The 22,314-nt window shown below is 28.1% G+C and overlaps 2 protein-coding genes across 7 annotated transcripts; both read right to left on the minus strand.

Annotated features, from left to right (window-relative positions):
* Positions 1–8,916: 8,916 nt before the first annotated feature.
* Positions 8,917–10,047, minus strand: LOC109801334 (calmodulin-like protein 30). The gene has a single exon (XM_020362381.3). It carries the CDS (start codon positions 9,693–9,695, stop codon positions 9,132–9,134), a length of 564 nt encoding a protein of 187 aa, XP_020217970.1. The 5' UTR covers positions 9,696–10,047; the 3' UTR covers positions 8,917–9,131.
* A 482-nt stretch (positions 10,048–10,529) lies between these two features.
* On the minus strand, positions 10,530–19,710 carry LOC109799771 (initiation factor 4A-like protein). 6 transcript variants are annotated; one of them, XR_002239892.3, is made up of 8 exons: positions 19,528–19,693; positions 19,410–19,458; positions 19,201–19,338; positions 18,880–19,110; positions 18,138–18,177; positions 17,949–18,046; positions 17,549–17,672; positions 10,530–11,000 (listed from the first exon to the last, which is right to left on the minus strand). XR_002239892.3 is itself a non-coding variant. In XM_020360390.3 (7 exons), the coding sequence occupies exons 1-7, from the start codon at positions 19,581–19,583 to the stop codon at positions 17,655–17,657; spliced, it is 630 nt and encodes a 209-aa protein (XP_020215979.1). In that variant the 5' UTR covers positions 19,584–19,692; the 3' UTR covers positions 17,391–17,654. The 6 variants fall into 6 exon arrangements, 3 of the variants coding, with proteins under 3 accessions (XP_020215979.1, XP_020215980.1, XP_020215982.1); XR_014430495.1 differs by having other exon boundaries at positions 10,530–11,006; XR_002239893.3 differs by lacking the exon at positions 10,530–11,000 and adding an exon at positions 16,840–17,035.
* Between the last annotated feature and the right edge of the window lie 2,604 nt (positions 19,711–22,314).

The following is a 22,314-nucleotide window of genomic DNA, read 5'->3' on the forward strand; positions in this document are numbered from 1 at the left end:
GTTCAATGAAAGATACATTATTCTATATTAAGATAGGAAGACACTAGATTTGAGTGAGACTCACTTATCAAAAGGGTCTCACTAATTAAACCATATTTCTTTCTTCTCTTTTTGCTTCTAAAATGCATCCAACTATAGAAGCATATAAGGCACGTAATATATTAGCACTAAATTTATTGATCGATAAAGAAAAAAGAGGAAGATGGATTAATATTTGGTGAAAGTGTTAAAGTGAATTCTACCTGTGAATGAATTGAACTCACGAGTTAAATGCATTATAAATGTTCACTTTTTTTTCTTTTCATTATTGATGTAGCCAAACTTGCTTAACTCGTAGTTGAGGATGTGAATTCATGTCAAGCTGTTTTCTATTTTGAATTTATTATTTATCCTTTTTTTAGGTATACATTTCTTTGTTATTATTTTATTATTTTTGAGATAATATTATGAATTAGTATGCTGTTAATTTTTTGTATTTACAATTTTCTATATTTTTTTTATTCTTTAAAATGAAGTGTGTCGGTTCGTCAATCAATCTATCAATATATAATATGTTGATTCGGATTGTATATTTTTTTAATTCTAAAAAAGGTGAGCCAGATTCATAATGTGTTTGCTTTTGCACTAAAAACACATATATATCAATAATATCAAAGGGGTTACAATGAAGCACAAGTTATTTGTGTTTTGCTCTAAGTAACGTGCGTTCCCTTTTACATAACATTAAACCAAACACACATTCAATTGACATGCTTTTTGAATTTTTCATGACAATCCAACCGAAGTGAGGCAAGTTGGCTATATATATAATATTCAAATCCTTTATCTATCATCCATCGATGATCTTTTACATGTTCATATGGCCATGACGAGGCATTTGAAATTGCTACCCCTCTTCCAAGTTGAACAGCTCTCGTCTTCAGTCTTCGCAATCACTAATTCGTATAATTGTTTGTATCTTTATTAACCAAATAAAAAATAATTGTTAGACACTCACTACACCTATCAGACACTTATGAGAAGAAGAGAGATAAGAGAAAATATAGACATCATGCATGATATAATTTGATAAAGAAAAAATGGATTTGATGAAATATATAAAATTGTAGAGTCTAAGCAAATATTCCTTTGTAGGCACTAAACTTCTGTTTCGCCAATCATAGGGAGGAAACAAACGAAGGTAGCCTCCATAAATCATAAAATATAAATTATAATCATGCATATTGTTACTATATAGTAATATGTTACTGTATAATTTGCAAATGGCGTGGAGAGAGGAAAGCCTGGTAACATGCAGGAAAGGACAGAGGGTACTAATAAAAAAATGAAGTTGCAGCAAAGGACATGGTTGTCACTCACGTGGTTTAACCCTTTTCAAGTGATTGTGCTAATGGGGTTATGACATGTGGCTGATTCCCCCAAATGAAGGCCTTCCAACATGGACCAGTCAAACACGATAGGCAAATCCTTGTAGAAGAAAAAGCTGTTGAATTTGGCATGATCCCGGTTTTGGTCTCCCATCTTGTTAGCAACTACTTGCATCTTATTGGCTTCGATACTATCTAAACCTAATTTAATCTCATGTTAGTTCTTCTATTCAATGTGTGTGCTCCTTTCCCAATGTCAGATCAGAGCAAAGAACAACCTAGTTAGTTGATTCTTCTAACAAAAACATCATTTAAACCTTAACTTAATGTTACAAAATTAAATTAATTTTAAAGAGGATATTAAAGATCTCAAATAGTTATAAAATTTAAATAATGTGTAGAAGTAAAGTTAACTCTCATTTTAAAGAGATTTATTCATATAAAGTTTATATTTTGAGAGATGTTTATTCTTGATATGATCAGTGTTGAAAATCTAATGTTATATAGTGATATTTTCAAAATAAAATATAAAAGTGGAGACAATTCTTATTTATAAACTAATTTTATAAGATTAAATTAAATTCTTATTAAAATGAATATTAGAATTTAGTTCGTATACAAATATCTCATCTTGCAAACATTATATTTGAGAAGCCAAATTCTTGATGTAAAAAAAAAGTATTAGTCACATTAATTAGTAATATAACTAAATTAGTATATATATAAGTGTTGTGAGAAAGTGAAATGAGAAAAAAATTCTCTCAAACTTATAGCAATTGTTTTTCCAATTATTCATTTTTTAACTTTCATATAAGTATTGTTTTATTGAATACAAATAAGATTATATATCGATAAAATAAGAGAAGAAATAATAGTTATAAAATATACACATACTTCAATGAGTGAGAACTTAAATTCAAAACAGACAATATATCTTAATATTATAAAGTTAGGTGTGAAATAACCTTATAAAAATAATAAAGTTATAACCATCTCTTCTTGATATAAATATCCTCTTAGATAAATATTGACTAAAAAGAGAGAATAATAATTTTACAAAACTAATTTTATTTTTAATCTTCTTTATTGAAAAAATAAAACTTACAATTTTCTAAAAATATCATTAAAAATATAAATGAGAAAAATTAAAATTACATTAAAAATAAAAATAATACTTATTTTTCTTTTTACACAATGTTTATTATGGACAAAATAAGTATAAATTGTGGTTTTTAATATAATTAACATAATGGTGTAAAAAAATTATAATTAACATTATTTTTTTAATTAAATATTGGTATGAACGTTTAATGTAAAAAAATATTAATAACATAATAAATATTCAGTTTCGAATATAAGAAGAAAAATTCATATTTTTTAGTCTTAAATATAAACTTATTTTATTTAATATTATTATCCTTGAAATATTATTTTATTTAATTAAATTTATATTATTAATAATATTTTATTTTAATATTGTATTAAGAATAATTTAAGAAAACATGTTATTTTTAAAATAAACCAGTGAAGTTAAATAATATGTATTTTATTAATATTCAAAATTAAATCTGAGAAACTATTATTTTAGGGTGCAATAGTTATCTAATTAATTACTAGGATACATAAATCCATGCTTACACTTAATTGTAGACTGTATCATGGAGGAATTTAATATCTTGAAATGCCTAATAATACCCATTCATCTGTCTAACTCTACTTTGATCGAATAGGTCAATTGGTACCTTTCGACTTTATAAGGTGTAACTGAGATGGTGGTGCTCAAGGCTTTCCTAGTCATGTTATTTCTAGTGATCTTTTTAAAGATAATAATGAAACATTTTTGGATGGATTTGTATCTTACATCGGTATTAAGATCGCTTTGCACACTAAACTTATTGTTGTTATGTGTGTTATTGAACATGTAGGCATGATGTTGGATAGTGCAAGCTTTGGGTAGAGTGTGATTTTAAGTTTGTTCTAAAGTTTTTGTAAGCACTCAGATTGTTTCTCAGGACATCTGTGATAGATGGTAACATTGTCTCTCACTTTGTTTGCATATGCATTTTTTTCATTCTCATAATTATAGGGAGGAAAATTAATGTATAGACAAATTAGTTGATTTTGATTTAAAACATAAGATTCTTTATAAGTGCTTCTTTTATTTGAGTTTTTTTTTCGTGATCATTGTGATTTTTTTTTTTGTTTTTGTTGATTTTTACATGGATTTTGGTTTAATACTTATATTATTGTTACTATTTTTTTTTCTTTCCTTTATATATATATTTTTAATGTGTTGTATATAATTTGTAGACTTTGAGTGTCAATCTTATTTAAGTATTTTAATTTTATAATGATACTTAATACGTTAAATCTTTTATAAAAAAAAATTGTAGACCGTATAGTATAATGTACTCTAAATGGAAAATCAATGTAAATTTAATGCAAATTGGACTCAAGGTTGTAATATACTGTTTCATTAGCATTGTTGCAATTCGTTAAATGCTTGGTGGGAATAAACCAAATTTCTGAAGAGTTCTGAGAAGTTCTTTAAAAGAAAACAAAATGTATATGATTTTTTTGGAGACAGACATGGACCTACATTTTAAATAGCACCTCCCAAAAGTTAAAATAGGGAAAGTTGCGCATGCTCAATCTATAATCATTAATTATCCTCACTTTTTTTAAGGCTTGCCCAGCCTTTTTTACCCGATTGGTGTAATTTCATCCTAAAACAGTGTCATAAGAAGCAGTAATTTTTATTTTTATTTTAGATTTAATTACCTTTTAGACCACGTAGTTTTTATCTTTTATTCCTTATAATTAAAAATGCTATATTTTAATCTTTATATATATTATTTTTATTTCTTCCAAATCATAATTTTTTTCATGTTTTATATTATTTTACATTTTTTTTTTATATTTTACATACTTCAAGTGATATTAATTTTTTTTCACGTATACTTTTATTTGACAATTAATAATTTTATTTCATAATCATAATTGTTCTTACTCTATAGATTTTAATTTTAAAATATTAAATAAGGGTATTTTAAATTTAACATATCAATATTAAATAAACTAAATTATATTTTTAGTTCTTTTATTATTGTTAATCTACAACTTTGGTCTTTATATTTTAAAATAAGAACATTAATTCCCTTTATTATTAAAAATACAAAATTTTGGTCCTACTGATATTTATTAGTTGTTAAATTTTTATATTATTTAGTAATTTATCATCATTTAAGTGATGAAATATAAAAATATAAATTTTAGAAAATAACATATAAAAAATGTTTGTATGTATATTTTAATGAGTGATCATTATTTATTATATTAATAAATTTTATTTATATATTTTTTTAAATTTTTTAATCTCTAAATGTCACATATTAAGTATGAATTCAAAATTGCACGATTAATAAATATTAATTTGAAGAAAAGACTGAAATTCTATATTTTTAAAATTAAAGGGACTAAATATCTTTATTTTAAAATTGATTAGGGACTAAAATTGTTGATTGATATAAATAAAAGAACCAAATATATAATTTAACTTATTAAATATTTTTTAAGAGATGTATAAAACTTTAAATATAAAATGTTATACTACCAAGGAGTAGTATCTATCTTTTATTATTATAGAGCTAAAAAAATAAAGTTTATAAAATTATAAAAATTAAAAGTAATATATGTTAGTATTAAAATATAGTATTTTTAATCATAAAATCTAAAAATAAAGTTGATAAAATTATAAAGACTTACAAATATATATATATTTTTTTAATATACAAGATAATGAAAGTGATTACTTACATTATATAAGTGCATGTCTATTAGTGTAAAATTTACTTTGGAGAATGAGTTATTTTATATTTTATTGTATATTTGATTTGGTTGTAAAATTATGGTGGACTAATTTAAGTCAAGTTTGATTTGACTTAACATGATGTTAGTAACTAAAATAAAATAAATTTAATTAAGAAAAATCATAGTGGAGTTTAAATAATCTAAAATCAATTTTAAACTTTTAATTGTTTATTTTCTCATTTTATATTATATTTTTTATTCGTACTTTTTAATTTAGATACTTTTGTATTGATTCTTATGCTAGTGTGTCACTAAATATTATCTTTATTTCTTTTATTGTTAAGCTTTTTAAAAATGAATGTTAGTCTCCTCAAACTGCAGTATTACTTTTTTGTTTCATTTATTTTTCAAAATCTTAATTATAAAAAATAGAAAAATTATTTTCTTGTTTCAAATACACCCTCCGCCATTTAAATTGTAGAATTGCGTGTGTGTGTGTTTTTTACATGTGAGAAATCAAACTTAATATTAACATATTTATAATAACTCACATCTTTCATCACCTTAACCAATTGAATTAGACCATTAAGTCTAAAATGATGGATTATTGTGTATTTATATTTTATAAATTTAATCTAATTTTATTTATGAAACATCTATTTATAGAAAAAAAAAAATTATGATACAAAAATCAAATATTGATACTATTTTATTTTAAAAATAAGAAAATAAACTCTAAAATAATCAAAACAAGTTAAATTTAAATATTTAAAATATAAATAAAAAATTATCATCAAAATTAATTTATTCCCTTAAAAATATTTAGACATATTTCTAACATGAAATATTCCACGGATGATTAAAAAAAAAAATCTTAAAGTGACCACAGCTAATTACAATAGTACTACTACCTAATAACTCTATCCAAGAAACTCAGAATGAAAATATTACAAAGGAAATGATGAATATTTTAATCAGCCATGGAAGATTCAATTTGCGTTGAACCAAGAAATTAAATAATGTGTGTGTGGTTCTTTCCTTTATATTTCCGTATGCGCTGTTTGTACATTGATAGAATAAAGCGCCACAGGAGATAACTCACACGAGCAGCTGTAAACAGATAACTTTGTTTAACTTGAGAACACCAATGTCATATTTTACATTCTTTATTGTTACAAATTACAATTCATTTTTGGCCATGCAATGTTATAAGTTTGATTAAAATAATAATTGTCTGCATAAGTTCATTGAAGTTGAAGCTGAGGCCGAGTTGTTTATAAATTTTGGGCTTTGGTAATGGTAGCTTTTGAGAAATTTCTGAGTGGCATCAAGAGTGACCATGAGTCGCACGTACGCAATTCCAACTGCATTGTTGGTTGATTCTATGCCTCAAAAACTGGTATTAGAATTTAGAACACGATGCGTCCTTTAGGAAAATGTGCATCTCAGGAATATCAAGGTCACACGGACGTCTATCATAAAAAATTAAATTACCTTTGAATAAGAGTTATTCTCTCCCCCAAAATCAAAATGCTTGCAACTTACCATTAATTAAGTGTTGATACGAACTCGATAAAAGAGTGATTTAGAGGCTTTTCCTAACCGTTAATTACATGCAGTAAAAATACAGAGATTTAGTGAATTTTCCTAACCGTTAACTACATGGAGTAAAAATACAAAGTCTTTTTACGATATTTGTTTGAAGTGATATTTATATCAAGACAAATACTATGACTTTATTAATTTTTATGATTATTTTAAATAAAAGATCTTTCAATTATTAGAGTATATGTATGTTTTATAAATTATTTTTTTTCTTATTTTATCGATATGAGACCTTATTTATATTTTAATAGTAAGTTATTAGTTGTCACTTATATAATAATAATATTTTGGTTAAAATCCTAATTTGGTCCTTTATAATAATTTTTTGTTTCAATTTAGTCTTACTTTAATTTGTTTTAATTTGGTCCCTAATAATTTAAATTAGTGTAATGTCAGACTTCCATCCAAATTATTTAAACGGAGTTAACGGTTGGTCACGTGGATGCCAGGTGGATGCCACGTACATGCATAGGTGGATGCCAAATTTCTTTAATGCACCTAGAACCAGAATGAGCCATTCTGATTTTAGAAAACCATTCTAGATTCAGAACGGGCCACTCCAGAACACCAATCACATACGTACGTTCAACAAAATGCCGCAATGTGGTTCAAAAATTGAAAATAAAAATTCATAACATAACATAAATTCAAAGACAAAAATATGGTTCAGAGACTGAAAACAAAAATTTATAACATAACATATACTAAGAAAGTTCAAAGAAATTACTGAGAAGGAAAATCATCTAGATAACGCTGAAGGTGCCAATAATACATCTTATCCACCATATAACACAGAATGGCTGACAGGATATCAACATTATCTACTTGTACATGTAGTTGTGTGGTGAAATGTTGGTCATATGTGTCCTCTTCCTCTACTTCAGGTTGTACCTCCTTAAGAACAGATTGTTGTTGGGGTACATCGGTCAATGACTTCAAGGAAAAACAACATGTTGTTTCATCCTTGACTGTATAGTGTCAATTTGGTAGTAAGTGATACACCTTAATGATACACTGTATAGCCCAAATATTTAGCAATTGAAGTTATTAATCCTCATTGACAATATTACCAAATCTAGTGTTTGAAATGCTTTAAACCTTGGGTCTATTTCCTTGAACGATTCACAATAGTGATTTAGAATCACGGGCGAGAACTATAATCATCGACCGTTTGTGTTTGGCATTCTAGAACCAGAACGGTCCGTTCTGAAACCAGAACGGCCCGTTCTGAAACCAGAACGGCCCGTTCTGGTCCTAGATGTATTAAAAAACTGGTCCTAGATGTATTAAAAAAATTTAGCATCCACCTATGCATCTACGTGGCATCCACCTATGCATCTACGTGGCATCCACCTATGCATCTACGTGACATCCACCTATGCATCTACGTGACATCCACCTGACATCCACGTGACATCCAGTTAACTCCGTTTAAATAATTTGGACGAAAATCCGACATTGCACTAATTTAAATTATTAGAGACCAAATTGAGACAAAAATCTAAAGTGCGACTAAATTGAAACAAAAAAATATTATAAGGGACTAAATTAGATTTTTAAACTAATATTTTCTATCAATATTGATTGAGACAAATGATAGTCATTAATGTCTATTAATCAAATGTTTTATAGTTTCAAATCTTAACATTTGATATGAAATAAATTATTTTAGTTTTAGGAGTGGATAATCTTCGATAGAGATTAGTTGTTGTTTCAAACAAGAAATTCTCGGTACTAATATCATCATTATCCAAATAAATAATATTACTTTCTATAACTTTATATTTTCTCTCTATTTACATCACACCACTCATCTTATTCCCTACTGCTCTCTTGTCTTCTTATCTTTCTCATGATTGTAAAAGAAAATTATACGATATATTGATGTACAAATATGATTTGTCAAATAAAAGTATGAAGAAATTAATACTTCAATTCAATGATTGTTTCGTTAGACAAAATTTAAGAACTGTTTGTTAATTCTGTGCTTGAAAAGTTTCTTTCTAATCGTAATGAAAATTAACAGCTACCTACATTTTTCTGTCACGGCCTCATGATTGTTTTATAGCCCTGTTATAGTTTTTTCTAGCAGCTGCTTTATTTTCAGGATTTTACGATAGGAGTTCATCGGGGATAAGGAATCAACAGACAATAACATTTATCCAATATATTTATACAAAAACATTACACCCGTATCAACATAAAATGATATTGATTTAATCACCACATATTTAACCAAACTATCTATAACCTATCTAGCACAAAGAAAAAGAAACTAAATATTATAAGACACAAACTTGAGAAACACTGAACAAGATCATGGTCCTGCATATCAGAAAGTCCCAAGACTTAGCCTAGTTTCTTACCACTCATCATCATCGTGGTAAACTCATTCAAGTCTATGAAACCATCTCCATTCCCATCCACCCCTTTGACCATCTTTTTACATGCACTAAGGCTGCAACTCTCTCCTAGCCTTTTCAGAACTTGTGACAACTCCTCAGCACTGATCTTCCCATCACCGTTCAAATCAAACACTTGAAAAGCATTCTTGATCTCGGTTTCCTTTATCCTACCCTCTCCATTGAACATTTCCATGAACTCTTTGAAGTCAATGAAGCCATCTCCATCAGTGTCCATGGCCCTAAAAGCCTTGACTGCTTCAGCGTCCCCAATGCCCCTATCTAAGGCCCTTGCAGCAGCCTTGTACTCTTCAAGAGAAACCTTGCCATCTTTGTTGGCGTCAAATTTATGGAACACCCATCTCATTTCCTCTTCTTTTGGCTGGAAACTTTGTCCTGCATTCGATGTCTGTCTTGATGTGAAGCTGTTCTTCTTGGCTACATTCTTGCGTGAAGAGAAAGAGGGCTTCCATGAGAAGCTATTGAACTTGAGGAAACTCATATTCGACATGTGTGTATGGTTTGTTTTGGGATACACAAATATTAGGCTTTAGTATGGTTATGAATTATGAAGGCTACTAAATCATGGCTTGTTTATATAGATATGATAAGATTCCTCCTTTGGATTACCTCAAGGCTCAAGAGAGATATGCTTTAAAGGAAAAGTAGTAGAATCTGAATAAAGATTGGTTCTAGAACCTAGCTAGAGTTTAAACTGAAGTTGATATGCGCTTTGTGCTCCTCACTCACTCAAGCTGTTTAATAAGAAATACTAGTTTAGTGAAATTAGAACATTGTTTGTGACTTTGTGTACGGGGTTGATTAGATTCACTTAATTAGCATGGCGGGTTAGGTTGCAATGCGCATCACTGATAAACGATTCCTTCATGTCTTTTTGCAAAACCGTGTATTCACCACCACAACCCACTCAGAGTTGAATGAATCCTATTCCTTTCTCACATGTTTTGACGAATAGGAAAAAAAACTAACTTATGCCTTGCGGATGCGGTGTATTGGTGGGAGGAGAAAAATGATAGGCATAGATGAAATAAAATAAACCTTCAATTTCATCCTTAAAGTATTATTTTGAATAATTCATGATAAGCCATTTGAGTTGCTTCACATAATAACTCACTAATAAGCGAGTCTTACTTCATTGCTCTCCAATGATATAAAAGCTCTATTTTAGTTGTTACCTACTGTTGAAATTAGGAGAGAAAATTCCAATAGAGTTGTTCTAAAAAAATATTACTAATTAAGAAAGTGAATAAAATGTTGAATCATTGTTCAGAGATATTCAATTAACTTTCGAAAGGCTTAAAATATATACCACCTTGCAATATAGAAATGAATATTAAAAAAAAAAAAAAAATACTACCTTGCAAGTGCTAACTACTATTCTTCTTTTAGTACAACACTATGGGCTGGTTATTGATTCTTAATTTCGTTCCTTTGATTGGAAATGAAAAAGTATACCACTTATTTTCACATGATAATATTTTAAAATTTGGATTACCTAGGTGAGACTATGAAGTAACATATTCTGGATTTGAACTATGCTACTTGATTTGTCTATAGATGAAATACATGTTGTGTCCTTGAGAATGTATTTTGCTTTCGTTGCGCCACTCCACGCAGGTTGAGTAAATTTTACTCTGTTTTTTTTATTACCCTCGTACAAAGTCGACACTAGATGACACTAACGAGATCAGAAGCTCACCAAGATATTCTCCTTACCACTGGCCAAACCATATGCAATTGAAAACTTTCTCGAGTATATGAAGTGACCTTTTCATTGAGCCAACAAGTTGTGTACCTACAACTACAAATATTAGAGGTAAAGCTTGACACTGACAAATAACAGCAAAGTTGTAGAGCATGATCGGCAAATCTTATAATTTATCATATTTATTTATAAATTAAATTTTAAAATAAATTATCATAATAAAAATTATTTATCGTAAATGGAAAATATTATTTATTTGATCAAATATATTTATTTATTATAATTTTTTAATTTTAATTTTAATTTATATATTCAAAAGTATTTATTTATTATAAATTTTAATTATCCTAAAAATATTATTAACTTCAGTTATATAAATAGAATTTATCCTATATATTGCACAGGTTAAAATATTAGTGTTTATATTAAAAATACTTGATCAATAAACACTAATCAAGTTGTTTACATACCAGGTCCTATTTTATTTGCCACACAACAGCACTTGATGTTTGGGCTGCAGTAAGCCCATACAACAACCACAGTTTTTAAAAACAGAAATGGGCAATTCCACATCATAGTAAGAGACAAGGTTTATGATAGCTTGTAGAGTTGGCCACACTTTAGTAGATTAGAGTGTAGAGCTATTAGTGCGTTCTTATTTATATCTTGCATAATAGGAGTAAATTGGCAGTTTCAGATAGTAAGACGATTAAATTAGAAATTTGTGGAATAAAATTAAAAAGGCTTACAAACAAATACATGTCTTTTAAGTGAAGGGAAAAGAAAGGATAAAGTTACACAACCTACGTGTTTTGAATATCTATCTATACTAATATATAAATACCCTTTTAATAACCACTTTAATCTTTACATTTAATAAATCATTATATATTTTTTATTATTTTTAAAAAAATTAATTTTTTTTTATCAAACTTAAGACGTTGAAGTTTAAAGACAAATTACAACATCAATTGAACCAAAATATTTTTATTATTTAATATCAATTTTATTTTATTTTTAATAGATGCACAAATATCTCAATCCCATTAGTTATTAATATATAAAGAAATTACCTCCTATAGTAATTACTCTAATCTCGATATTTATCGAAACATACCCTTCAGTTATCAAGAAAAATAAAAATATCAACCACTCACTCTATTATATTTTATTTCATTTTTTTTTAATTTTTAAATTATATAAAGAGCATACCTCATATAGTAATTACCTTTGATCTTCATATTGGACCATTATACTCTTTGGTTATTAAGAAAAATAAAAAAAAATCAAGTTTTTTTTTTTAAAATATCTACCATTCTCTTTAATAATCAGTCACTTCATTATCTTTTATTTTATTTTATTTTTTAAATAAATATCTCGTGCCTCTTTCTCCTAGTTTAGTATGGATAAAAAATAATACGTGTTTAGAATATTGGTTGGGACTCAACTCGTACTGTGAAAACATCAGTAGATTAGTGTGTTTGATAACACTTTTCAGTCAACTAAAAGCTTATTTTATTTGTTGAAAAGCTTATTTAAGTAAAAATCTAGTTTGGTAAAATAACTTGTTTTAGTAATTTATAGTGTTTTCTAACATTCTAGTTTTCCTAACATGTTTTAGTTTGTCAATTTTTATCTTTAATCTTTTTTCATAATCCTTTTTCGTTATCCGTTTATTTTAAAAGGTATATGATTTTCCTTTTTCATGTAAAAAAAAAAAATCCTCATATCTGTTTCTCTACGATGTTCACTAAATTCACGGACCCAAATGTTTGGGTTTACATGGAACCCAAAGGACCCAAGAGCCCAGACCAAAAAACACGCATGCTAGATGCAAGTAGCCCGTACCAAGAATTTTCATGCGACCAGCAAAAGATTCTCTAAATTCACATAAGCCTAAATGAAAAGGCTATTGCTACGGTGCCCTTTTACGTGAGGGGGTTGTTGTGCCCCCCTTATGTTAGGACCAACCACAGATTGACATGTGACATTTATGAGCTAACTCATTGCTGACTGGTAAAGGGCTATTTTAAAACTTTGACATTTGGTCAAATGGACAAATGGGTAATTTCATCGAAGATCATCAACGTAATTTTCATTTAATTGAATGTATCGATGAGAAGTTTGTGTGATTTTTTAACTCCGTTTGGAACCCTAAAATTGGACTTCTCCGACGAGGTCATTGGCAGACATGCCTTCTACGAGGAGGTGGTTGGCAGTGTCTTTTTTGAAACTCGTTTTGGAAGCCTAAAATTGGCCTTTTCCTCTGAGGTCTTTCGAGTGTCATTTTTGAACCCCGTATCTAAACTGTAAAATTCGCGTTTTCCAGCGAGGTTGTTGCGACTGTCATTTTTGAACCCGTTTTGGGAACCGTAAAATTTGGCTTCTGGTACGATGAGGTATGTGTGTTGGACAAAAGTCTGTCAACTTGTCCAACGAAGGAAGTTCGTTTGTGCTTCCTAAAGCCTAATGTTGGCCGACAACGTAAGTCATTTTTTGGGAAAAAAAAAAAGTCCTAATTATTCCGACTAATCTGTCTTGTTTTGTCACGAAGCAAGTGACGACAGCCGTGGGTTCGGTGTGTGTGGCTTATTGTCTATGAAACGATTTAAGTGTCACCTTTGAGAAAGCTTAACCTGAGTTGTGATACTAAAAACAGAGTTTGGTATATGATTTGGTTTGTTTGGTGTATTTTTTAAGTGTGTTGATAATGGTTTTTGGTAGTTTCAAATTTGGTGATTTTTCATGCGTTTAGCAACAAATTGGTGTTTTCATAGGTAAATCTGGGTTGGCGGTTTATACTCTTCATTTTGGTAAGTTGGTGTTTTACGGTTTTTGATTAGTTTAGCATCGGATTTGAGTTTTGTTAGGTTCTGTGGTTGACGATTGTACTACATGGTATAATACGTGTTGGATGCATAATTAGTTAGTGTTTTTATTTTTCCATAAGTTGATGTTGTTAAGTAATTTGTTAGAAGGATTTAAGTTGAATAATGGTTTTTAATCTTTGACAGGGAAATATAAAGATTAAGTATGAATGAAATATAAGTATTTTTTGAAGCATATTAGAAGATATAGATGTGGTGTATTTGGAAATTTTGATATTAATTGTTAGTAGAATAAGGGCTACATTATTGTGTTACAGGATTAAGTATTGTATTTATGTTATATTAGATGGAAAAATAGAATTGTTGAGTAGTGTGTTATATAGTTTGAGTTTTTTCTGAGATTTGAGGAATGAGAGATAGTTTACGTTGAATTGAGATAAATGGAATGCATTTACCCGAAGTGTTTATGAAGAAATAGAATGATAAATTGTTATTGCAGGAGGTATGGTATGAATTGGATTGACAGATTTGAAGTTGGACCCAATGTGACTCATAAGATATGGTTGACAAATTTTGTTAAAAAAAATAGTAAAAACGTGTTTATTGAAGAGGAATGTTAAATGTATTGTGATTTCATTGTATATGAATGTTGTTAGATTTGTTTGTGGCATATTATTTGTTATATGAGGCATAATGATGTGGAATAATGTGGATTAACAGTTAACTAATTTGTTTTGTTTGCAATGGTAGAAGGATGGATAAATGTTGATACATGACATAATATAATGTATAAGATAATTTTAATAACAATATGATTTGTGGACGTTGTGGTAAACAGACATTGTGATATGGGTGCGAACAAGGGCAATCGGTTGAAATTTGTTACAGATTAAACTAATTGATAAGTTGCAAATGGAGGTGCAGTGATGTGCAGTTGATACAATTGATATTAGTCCAACAAGTGATGTTGGTGAGCCAATTGTGCTTAAGAGATTAGGTGGTCCAGTCCAGGTGGATGAAAATTAGAATAACAATAAATGACTTAAAGCAAGTTTACAAAATTTGGTTATTTAATTATTACAATAGATGGCCCAGGCCCAGTGAAGAAAGGGGAACAATTAAATTTAATTTGAGTAATATTATGGAAACATGTTTTATTAGGAAGTTTCACTTCCAATATTTGGAGAAAATAATATGATTTTAGGGTTTAAAAAGATATTGGTAAATTAAGTAATGAGAGAATGCAAATAATAAATTTGTATTAATGTCAAAAATTGTATATCCTGTGAAATAACATTATCAAAGTCAGTGTGAATGATGTAAAATTATGTTACATTGTAAAATAATAATGAAAATAGTAATGAAAAATAATTGTATTGAAAGGTGTGAACATTATAAAGATAGCTTTGTGAGGGTTTTTATTAGATTTGTAAGTTAGTAAAATGCCATTAGGCACTAGAGGGTTGGCAGTTGGCACACATGAATTATGAAAATACGACAAAAATCATAATAAACATGTTTTGAGTAATTTTATTCCTTAAAGAGTAATCTATTTTCGGCGTTTGCCTGTAGCGTTGATGAGTAATGAATGTTGAGGACTTTAAGTTGTAAAATTAATAACAATATGAATAGTAGAGTTCAATTGGAAGGAAGTATATGTTTAGAAAATGGTTTGAAATACCATTAATGACCTTTGGCATTTTCCAACCCTTAACATGGATTTTAGAATTGTAATCGAAACACAATTAGTAAAAAGGGAACTTAAACAATAATAATGATACAAGCGATGTTCATAAGATAAGATAAATTAAAGTTAAATAACCGTCAATGTGGAACTCAAATAGTTATAATGATATAGGTCATATTCATAAGAGAACATAAATGTAAGTTTTTGACAGTAGTAAAATAAAATAAAATAACCTTAGTGATTTATCTTGTGGACTTGGATAACTAAATTGTTTGGGTTGAGAACCTTCTATAAATTCATGTCGTTTCCTTCTTTAAACCCTTGTTGTTTGAAGAACTTTGTGCATGTTGTTGTTAGGTAGTACTCAAATGTATAAATTCATGTCGTTTCCTTCTTTAAACCCTTCTATTGATTTGTGCATGTTGTCATTACTATTTTCATTATTATTTTATAATGTAACGTAATTTTACATCATTCACACTGACTTTAGGAACATTATTTCACAAGATATACAATTTTTGACATTAATACAAATTTATTATTTGCATTCTCTCATTACTTAATTTACCAATATCTTTTTAAACCCTAAAATTATATTATTTTCTCCTAACATTGGAAGTGAAACTTCCTAATAAGACATGTTTCCATAATATTACTCAAATTAAATTTAATTGTTCCCCTTTTTTCACTAGGCCTGGGCCATTTACTGTAATAATTAAATAACCAAATTTCGTAAACTTGCTTTAAGTCATTTACTGTTATTCTAATTTTCGTCCACCGCGACTAGACCACCTAATCTCTATAGCACAATCGGCTCACAAACATCACTTGTTGGACTAATATCAATTGTATTAGCTGCACATTATTGCACCTCCATTTGCAACTTATCAATCAGTTTAATCTGTAACAAATTTCAACCAATTGCCCTTTTTCACACCCTTATCACAATGTCTGTTTACCACAACATCCACAAATCATACTGTCATTAAAATTATCTTATACATTATATTATGTCATGTATCAACATTTATCCATCCTTCTACCATTGCAAACAAAACAAATTAGTTAAGCATCAATTCACATTATTCCACATCATTATGCCTCGTATAATAAACAATATGCCGCAAACAAATCTAACAACATTCATATACAATGAAATCACAATACATTTAACATTCCTCTTCAATAAACACGTTTTCACTACTTTTTTTCACAAAATTTGTCAACCATATCTTATGAGTCACATTGGGTCCAATTTCAAATCTGTCAATCCAATTCATACCATACCTCCTGCACTAACAATTTATCATTCTATTTCTTCATAAACACTTCGGGTAAATGGATTCCATTTATCTCAATTCAATGTAAACTATCTCTCATTCCTCAAATCTAAAAAAAAACTCAAACCATATAAGTTATAACACACTACACAACAATTCTATTTTTCCATCTAATATAACATAAATACAATACTTAATCCTGTAACACAATAATGTAGCCCTTATTCTACTAACAATTAATACCAAAATTTCCAAATACACCACATCGATATCTTCTAATATGCTTCAAAAAATACTTATATCTCATTCATACTAAATCTTAATATTTCCCTGTCAAAGATTAAAAACCATTATTCAACTTCAATCCTTCTAACAAATTACTTAACAACATCAACTTATGGAAAAAATAAAAACACTAACTAATTATGCATCCAACGCGTATTATACCATGTAGTACAATCATCAACCACAAAAAATGCTTAGTAGATACATGAGAAGTTTCCTTTTAAATTTTACTTTGAGTTTGGCATTACATCTCATTTTTAAATTTCTCCCAAAAACACAATTACTAAAGTTGTTCCCGTTAATCTTTTCATAGACTCGGAAAGAGAAATTTGGCCCTCAATTGCTTCCTACAATCAAATACCCTTTTACAATAATATATGACCCTTACCTTCCCAAAAAATAAATACCAAGAAGTTTGTCATTCCAACCAAATTTCTGTATTTTAATTTTAAACAACCAATAGAAGATGTAATCCAACATAAAAATCTACAAGTGCAAAAATAACAATTTAAAAAAAAAAAAAACTTGGCAGTATATTTTCTTTATAGCAGTACTCACAGAATATTCAAAGGAATGATGAGAGGGCTTCAAGTCTACAACCATCTATGGATGCAAGCGATCAAATTCTTTGCTTTCTTCAAGAGACAGCAAAGACTAAACATCTTCATAAAATGTCAAGAATCTGCAATGTGTTTAACATATCAATTTATAAGACCAATTAAAGAACCAAAAATAGACATTTATACAATTATAACTAACTGTAAAGGAGTTAATAAAAAACAAAAATAAAAGAGTGTTTCATCCAATCGAACAACATAAAAGGCCAACTTCCTTGCTCTGAGAAGAAACTCATATACTGATATACATAAATAAACATCAACCAATTCAGAGTGAGATGAATGCCATGTGATGCTCGCACAGTGAAACACAACTGACAAGACTTAGCAAGCAAACTTACTTGCATAGGCATCTCTTGCATGACAATATTGCTGCTTTCTTCAATACTTTTTAGAGTTACCACTTCCCCACCAACAACCATATTAATGACAAATCCATCTGCACATTGGTGACGAATCTTAATTAGCAAAAACGCAAAAATACAAACTATAACTTAACAAACTACAGAACTAGGCACCAAAGAAAGGACCAGCTGTTAAACAAGTTGCCAATCGCCTTCCGTATGTCTCCTGCAGGAAACACTAAAAATGATGAGTAAAAATAGGAAGAAACAACACAATTAAAGACACATGGTTGCCAATTTCACAGCACATAAACAACTAAACCAGCATTCTCCAATAAGAAAGAAAAATTATAGGGCATGTTTCAATAAACTTCTCATGTTTTCAATAAGCATAAGCTAATTTGTAGAAACACTCTCATTTTAGCTTCTCCAAAACATGTTTTCTTAACTTATAGGGCATGTTTCAATAAACTTCTCCAATCCAAAAGCTCTTGTATAGGAGAAGAAAATAGAAAAGAAAAATAAAATTAGTTTCTCTCATATCATGCATAAATTAGTTTTAGCTTATAGAAAATTTTATTTCTTATTTTTACTTTTTTTTTCTAAAAGTATTTTTGAAAATTTTATCCAACTAGACTCTATGCATAAGTTATTTTGTAAAAATTATCTGGTATTAACTTATGAAGAAGCTAAGTTCATTTCCATTCTTATTTTCTTCTCTTAAAGTGCTTCCTCAAAAGTTTATCCACGTATTCATGAGCCACTTTTATAGCTTATACAGTAGAGCGTTTCATTTTTTCTTCACTTATAAGCGGTCACAGATAAGTTTATTCAAACAAGACTTATAACACATTAGAATGCAAACAGTGATGGTAAATATCAACCACAGAAATTAAAATTTAAAAAAGAGAAGAGAAAAGAGCAAGACCTTCTTTGCCGGTAATTCATAGTTGATGAGAAGATGAGCGTTCAGAGGAAGTTCTCCGGAAGCAAGGAGAGGGAGGCAAGCGTCGGTTACAATGATCATATGAGATCTCTCATCTTTGCCTGCCTCGTCCTCGTTTGGTGCTCCACCGTGATTCATCTGATTCCACCTCGCGGTTACCTGTCGAAACTTCTCCAATACGAAAGCGCGTTCATCTTCGGCGAGGTCACTGTACTGACACGTGGAAAACGGAAACGGAGAAAACAACAACAAATTAGCAAAGAAACGCGGCAATTACGGGAAGAAAAAGATTCAGCGATGTACCAAAGCGGAGGAGGAAAGGAAGGGGAGAGCGGAGAGGGAGGAGCAGAGAGAGTCGAGGTCGTCGCGCGTGCTGCAACAGACGACGATCGGCAAGCATGGACGTCGAGCCACCAGATCCACGAGTTCAACCACCGTTTGCTGCAAATAATCAATCGAAATTTGAAACCGAAACGGTTATGCGAATGAGAAGGTGTGAGAGAGAGGAATACCATTTTGAACTGAAGGCGATCGACGGCGAGGTAGAAATGGCGCGGGTGGCTGAAAATGAAGGAGTGAATAAAAATGAAAGAAGAAGAGAGGAAGGAGAGTGAAAAGAAGAGTACCCACCCGGATGGTCCGGTCTGAAACGGTGGAGACGAAGCATAAACGCTATCGATGGCCATCCTATTCCTAATCCTAGAAGATGCTTCACTCTTCACTCCAACCGTTTGCCAAACCTCATTGAAGCCTTAGCGTCATGGCTGTCTCCGTAAAATTCATTTTTAACCAAATTAATTTTGTAAAATTTATTTTCCAGTGAATTCATCTATTCCTATTTTCAAAGTTCAATTGAAATCTTGTCAAAGAAAAAAGTTTAACTAAAATGAATTTGGGTATAAACACCTAGTTCCATTCTGAACATCATTGTAATTTTTTTAGTGACAAGAAAATCTAAATTAAATTTTTAATTTAGAATTTAATTTTAAAATAAAATCAAATATATAAACATTTACTTAAAATAAAATTTGTCAATATTTTAACATTATGAAATAATTAGTCAAAGGGTCTCTATATTTTATTCAATAAAAATATTTAAAAATTATCAATATTTATTTGATTAATTGGTGTTATATTTAGTTCTTAAATCTTAAATTCTTGAGTTTGAGTCTTATCTTTATAAGAATGATTAATTTTTAATATTATTTTTTATTATTTAAAATTTAAAGATAAAATTATTTTAAAAAATGAACACAACAAATTAAATTATCACCTTTACATATGTTACAGATATATATATTTTTAATATTGAATGCTAACATAACTACATATTTAGAATTTGAACTTGTAATTATTGATTATACTATAAGTCATTAATGAGATTGAGATATTTTGTGTCTCTATTTGTTTAAAAATGTTAAAAAATTTATAAATAATTGTTTAATCAAATGGTATTGTCTTTAATCTTCCAATTTTAACATTAATTTTTATTATTTAAAATTTAAGGATAAAATAGTTCAAAAATTGTGTACATAAAAATAAAAAATTACTTTTATATATACCTATAAATAAATTTGTAAAAAAATATAAGATATAAAAATATTTTGTAACTAATCTTCGTATTAAGTGATTTTAGATAGATGATTAATACATACATTATTGTTAATTAAAAATTATTAGAAACTATTCTTATTAATGTTAAACTCAACATGTAACCAAACATTTTGACCGATTTTAAGGCTCATTTACTTGATATTCTTAAAATTGATTTTTATTAATATTAAAATAATATTTTACTAATAAAAATCATGTATTGTAAATGGATATTAATCTTCAATTATTAACTTAAATTTTATGATAATTATTAAATTTAATTATATTTAGTGATAAATTAAAATATTCAAATTCATGTTATTTACTATATAATTTTGATAATTACAAATTGTTTTTAATAATTTAACTATTAAGTAGTAACGTTTTCTTGAGAAAATTGAACATTAAATATTACATTATAACTTACACACAAACTTATTTTTTAAAAGACAAAGCTATTCTAATTTTTTTTCATCATGCTAAAGATCTAATATTATAATTATTTTTTGCTTAATAAACCCGTTTTCAATTCTATCGAGATCAACATTGGTAAAATTAGTTACTTTAAAATATATTTCACGAATAATAATATTATAAGTAACTTATAAATATGTAGTTATACTTAAAATAATTTATAATATTTTATTTTAATTCATAACTAAAGATAAAAAAAAATATTAAATTAAGTTGTTTTTTTGGTAACAATTATTTTTTTACTATGTTATACTGTTGGAATAAGGCTTTTTGACCAAAGTGGGGTCGTTGATCAAGTTATATACGTAAATGGGGCTGTTTTGAATTTATTTACGCCTTTGAGACTGTTTACAACGGTGTCGCTATGACCCATAGTGACACCCATGCCACGTGGCTTTTTTTTTTTGCGTAGGGATGGCTGGAATGAGCCACAACAATGTCGCTATGAGCTGGACCAACACAGTTTGTGAGCCAACAAAGATGGTATAGCCCATAGCGACACCATTTAAGAAAAAAAATGAAAAAAACTAAAATAATTTAAATGTAACCTTAAAATAATCAACTGAGTATACTTATTATATAGTTATAAAAATAAAAAATATTTATTTAAAAATGTAATTTTAAAAAATAGATTTAATTATTTATGTAAGTGGTGCTGTGGCCTATAGCGACACAGAGTCGCTGTGACCCACATCGCCACTAATTAATTTTTTTTTTTTTAGTTATTAACTTATTTTGTTTGGAAATTTGTTTAATTTATATTTAGCACTTAAATATTAATTTGTAATTATAAAGTTTATTTTTCTGGAATTTATATTGTTTTTGTATATATATTTTTGTACTTTAAATAATTTAAAATAGGCGTTGTAGCCTACAGCGACTCTTAGTGTCGCTGTGGCCCACAGCGCCACTAATTAATTAATTTTTTTTAAATTATTAACTTATTTTGTTTAAAAATTTATTTATTTTATATTAGCAGTTAAATATTATTTTGTATTTATAAACTTATTTTTTCTCTAATTTATTTTCTTTATATATATTTTTTTATTTTAAATTATTATATATTTATAAAATAATAAACTGAGTTATATTTATTATATATTTATAAAAATAAAAATAAATTGTTTAAAAACGTAATTTTAAAAATATGTATTTAATTATTTATAAAAGTGAGTTATTTTTAATTTTACGTTTTTATATTTATATTTAAAAGTACATAAATGAAATAATTAAAATAAAATTATATTATAATATGTTAAATTTTTAAAAAATTGTGGAAAAAATAAGTAAAAAAATAAAAACGAAAATTATTTTATAAATATGTTAATTTTTAAAAAACTGGGGAAAATT

This window comes from Cajanus cajan, chromosome 11 (genome assembly GCF_000230855.2).
Source record: "Cajanus cajan strain Asha chromosome 11, NIPB_CcT2T_4, whole genome shotgun sequence".
NCBI classification, from domain to species: domain Eukaryota; kingdom Viridiplantae; phylum Streptophyta; class Magnoliopsida; order Fabales; family Fabaceae; genus Cajanus; species Cajanus cajan.

Bases quoted from the DNA above. Each gene is read 5' to 3' on its own strand.
- LOC109801334 (XM_020362381.3), bottom strand. From the start codon at position 9,695: ATGTCGAATATGAGTTTCCTCAAGTTCAATAGCTTCTCATGGAAGCCC.
- LOC109799771 (XM_020360390.3), bottom strand. From the start codon at position 19,583: ATGGCCATCGATAGCGTTTATGCTTCGTCTCCACCGTTTCAGACCGGA. The intron at 19,339-19,409 runs GTATTCCTCTCT...GATTATTTGCAG, and splicing joins ATCGCCTTCAGTTCAAAATG to CAAACGGTGGTTGAACTCGT. The intron at 19,111-19,200 runs GTACATCGCTGA...TCCACGTGTCAG, and splicing joins TCCTTTCCTCCTCCGCTTTG to TACAGTGACCTCGCCGAAGA.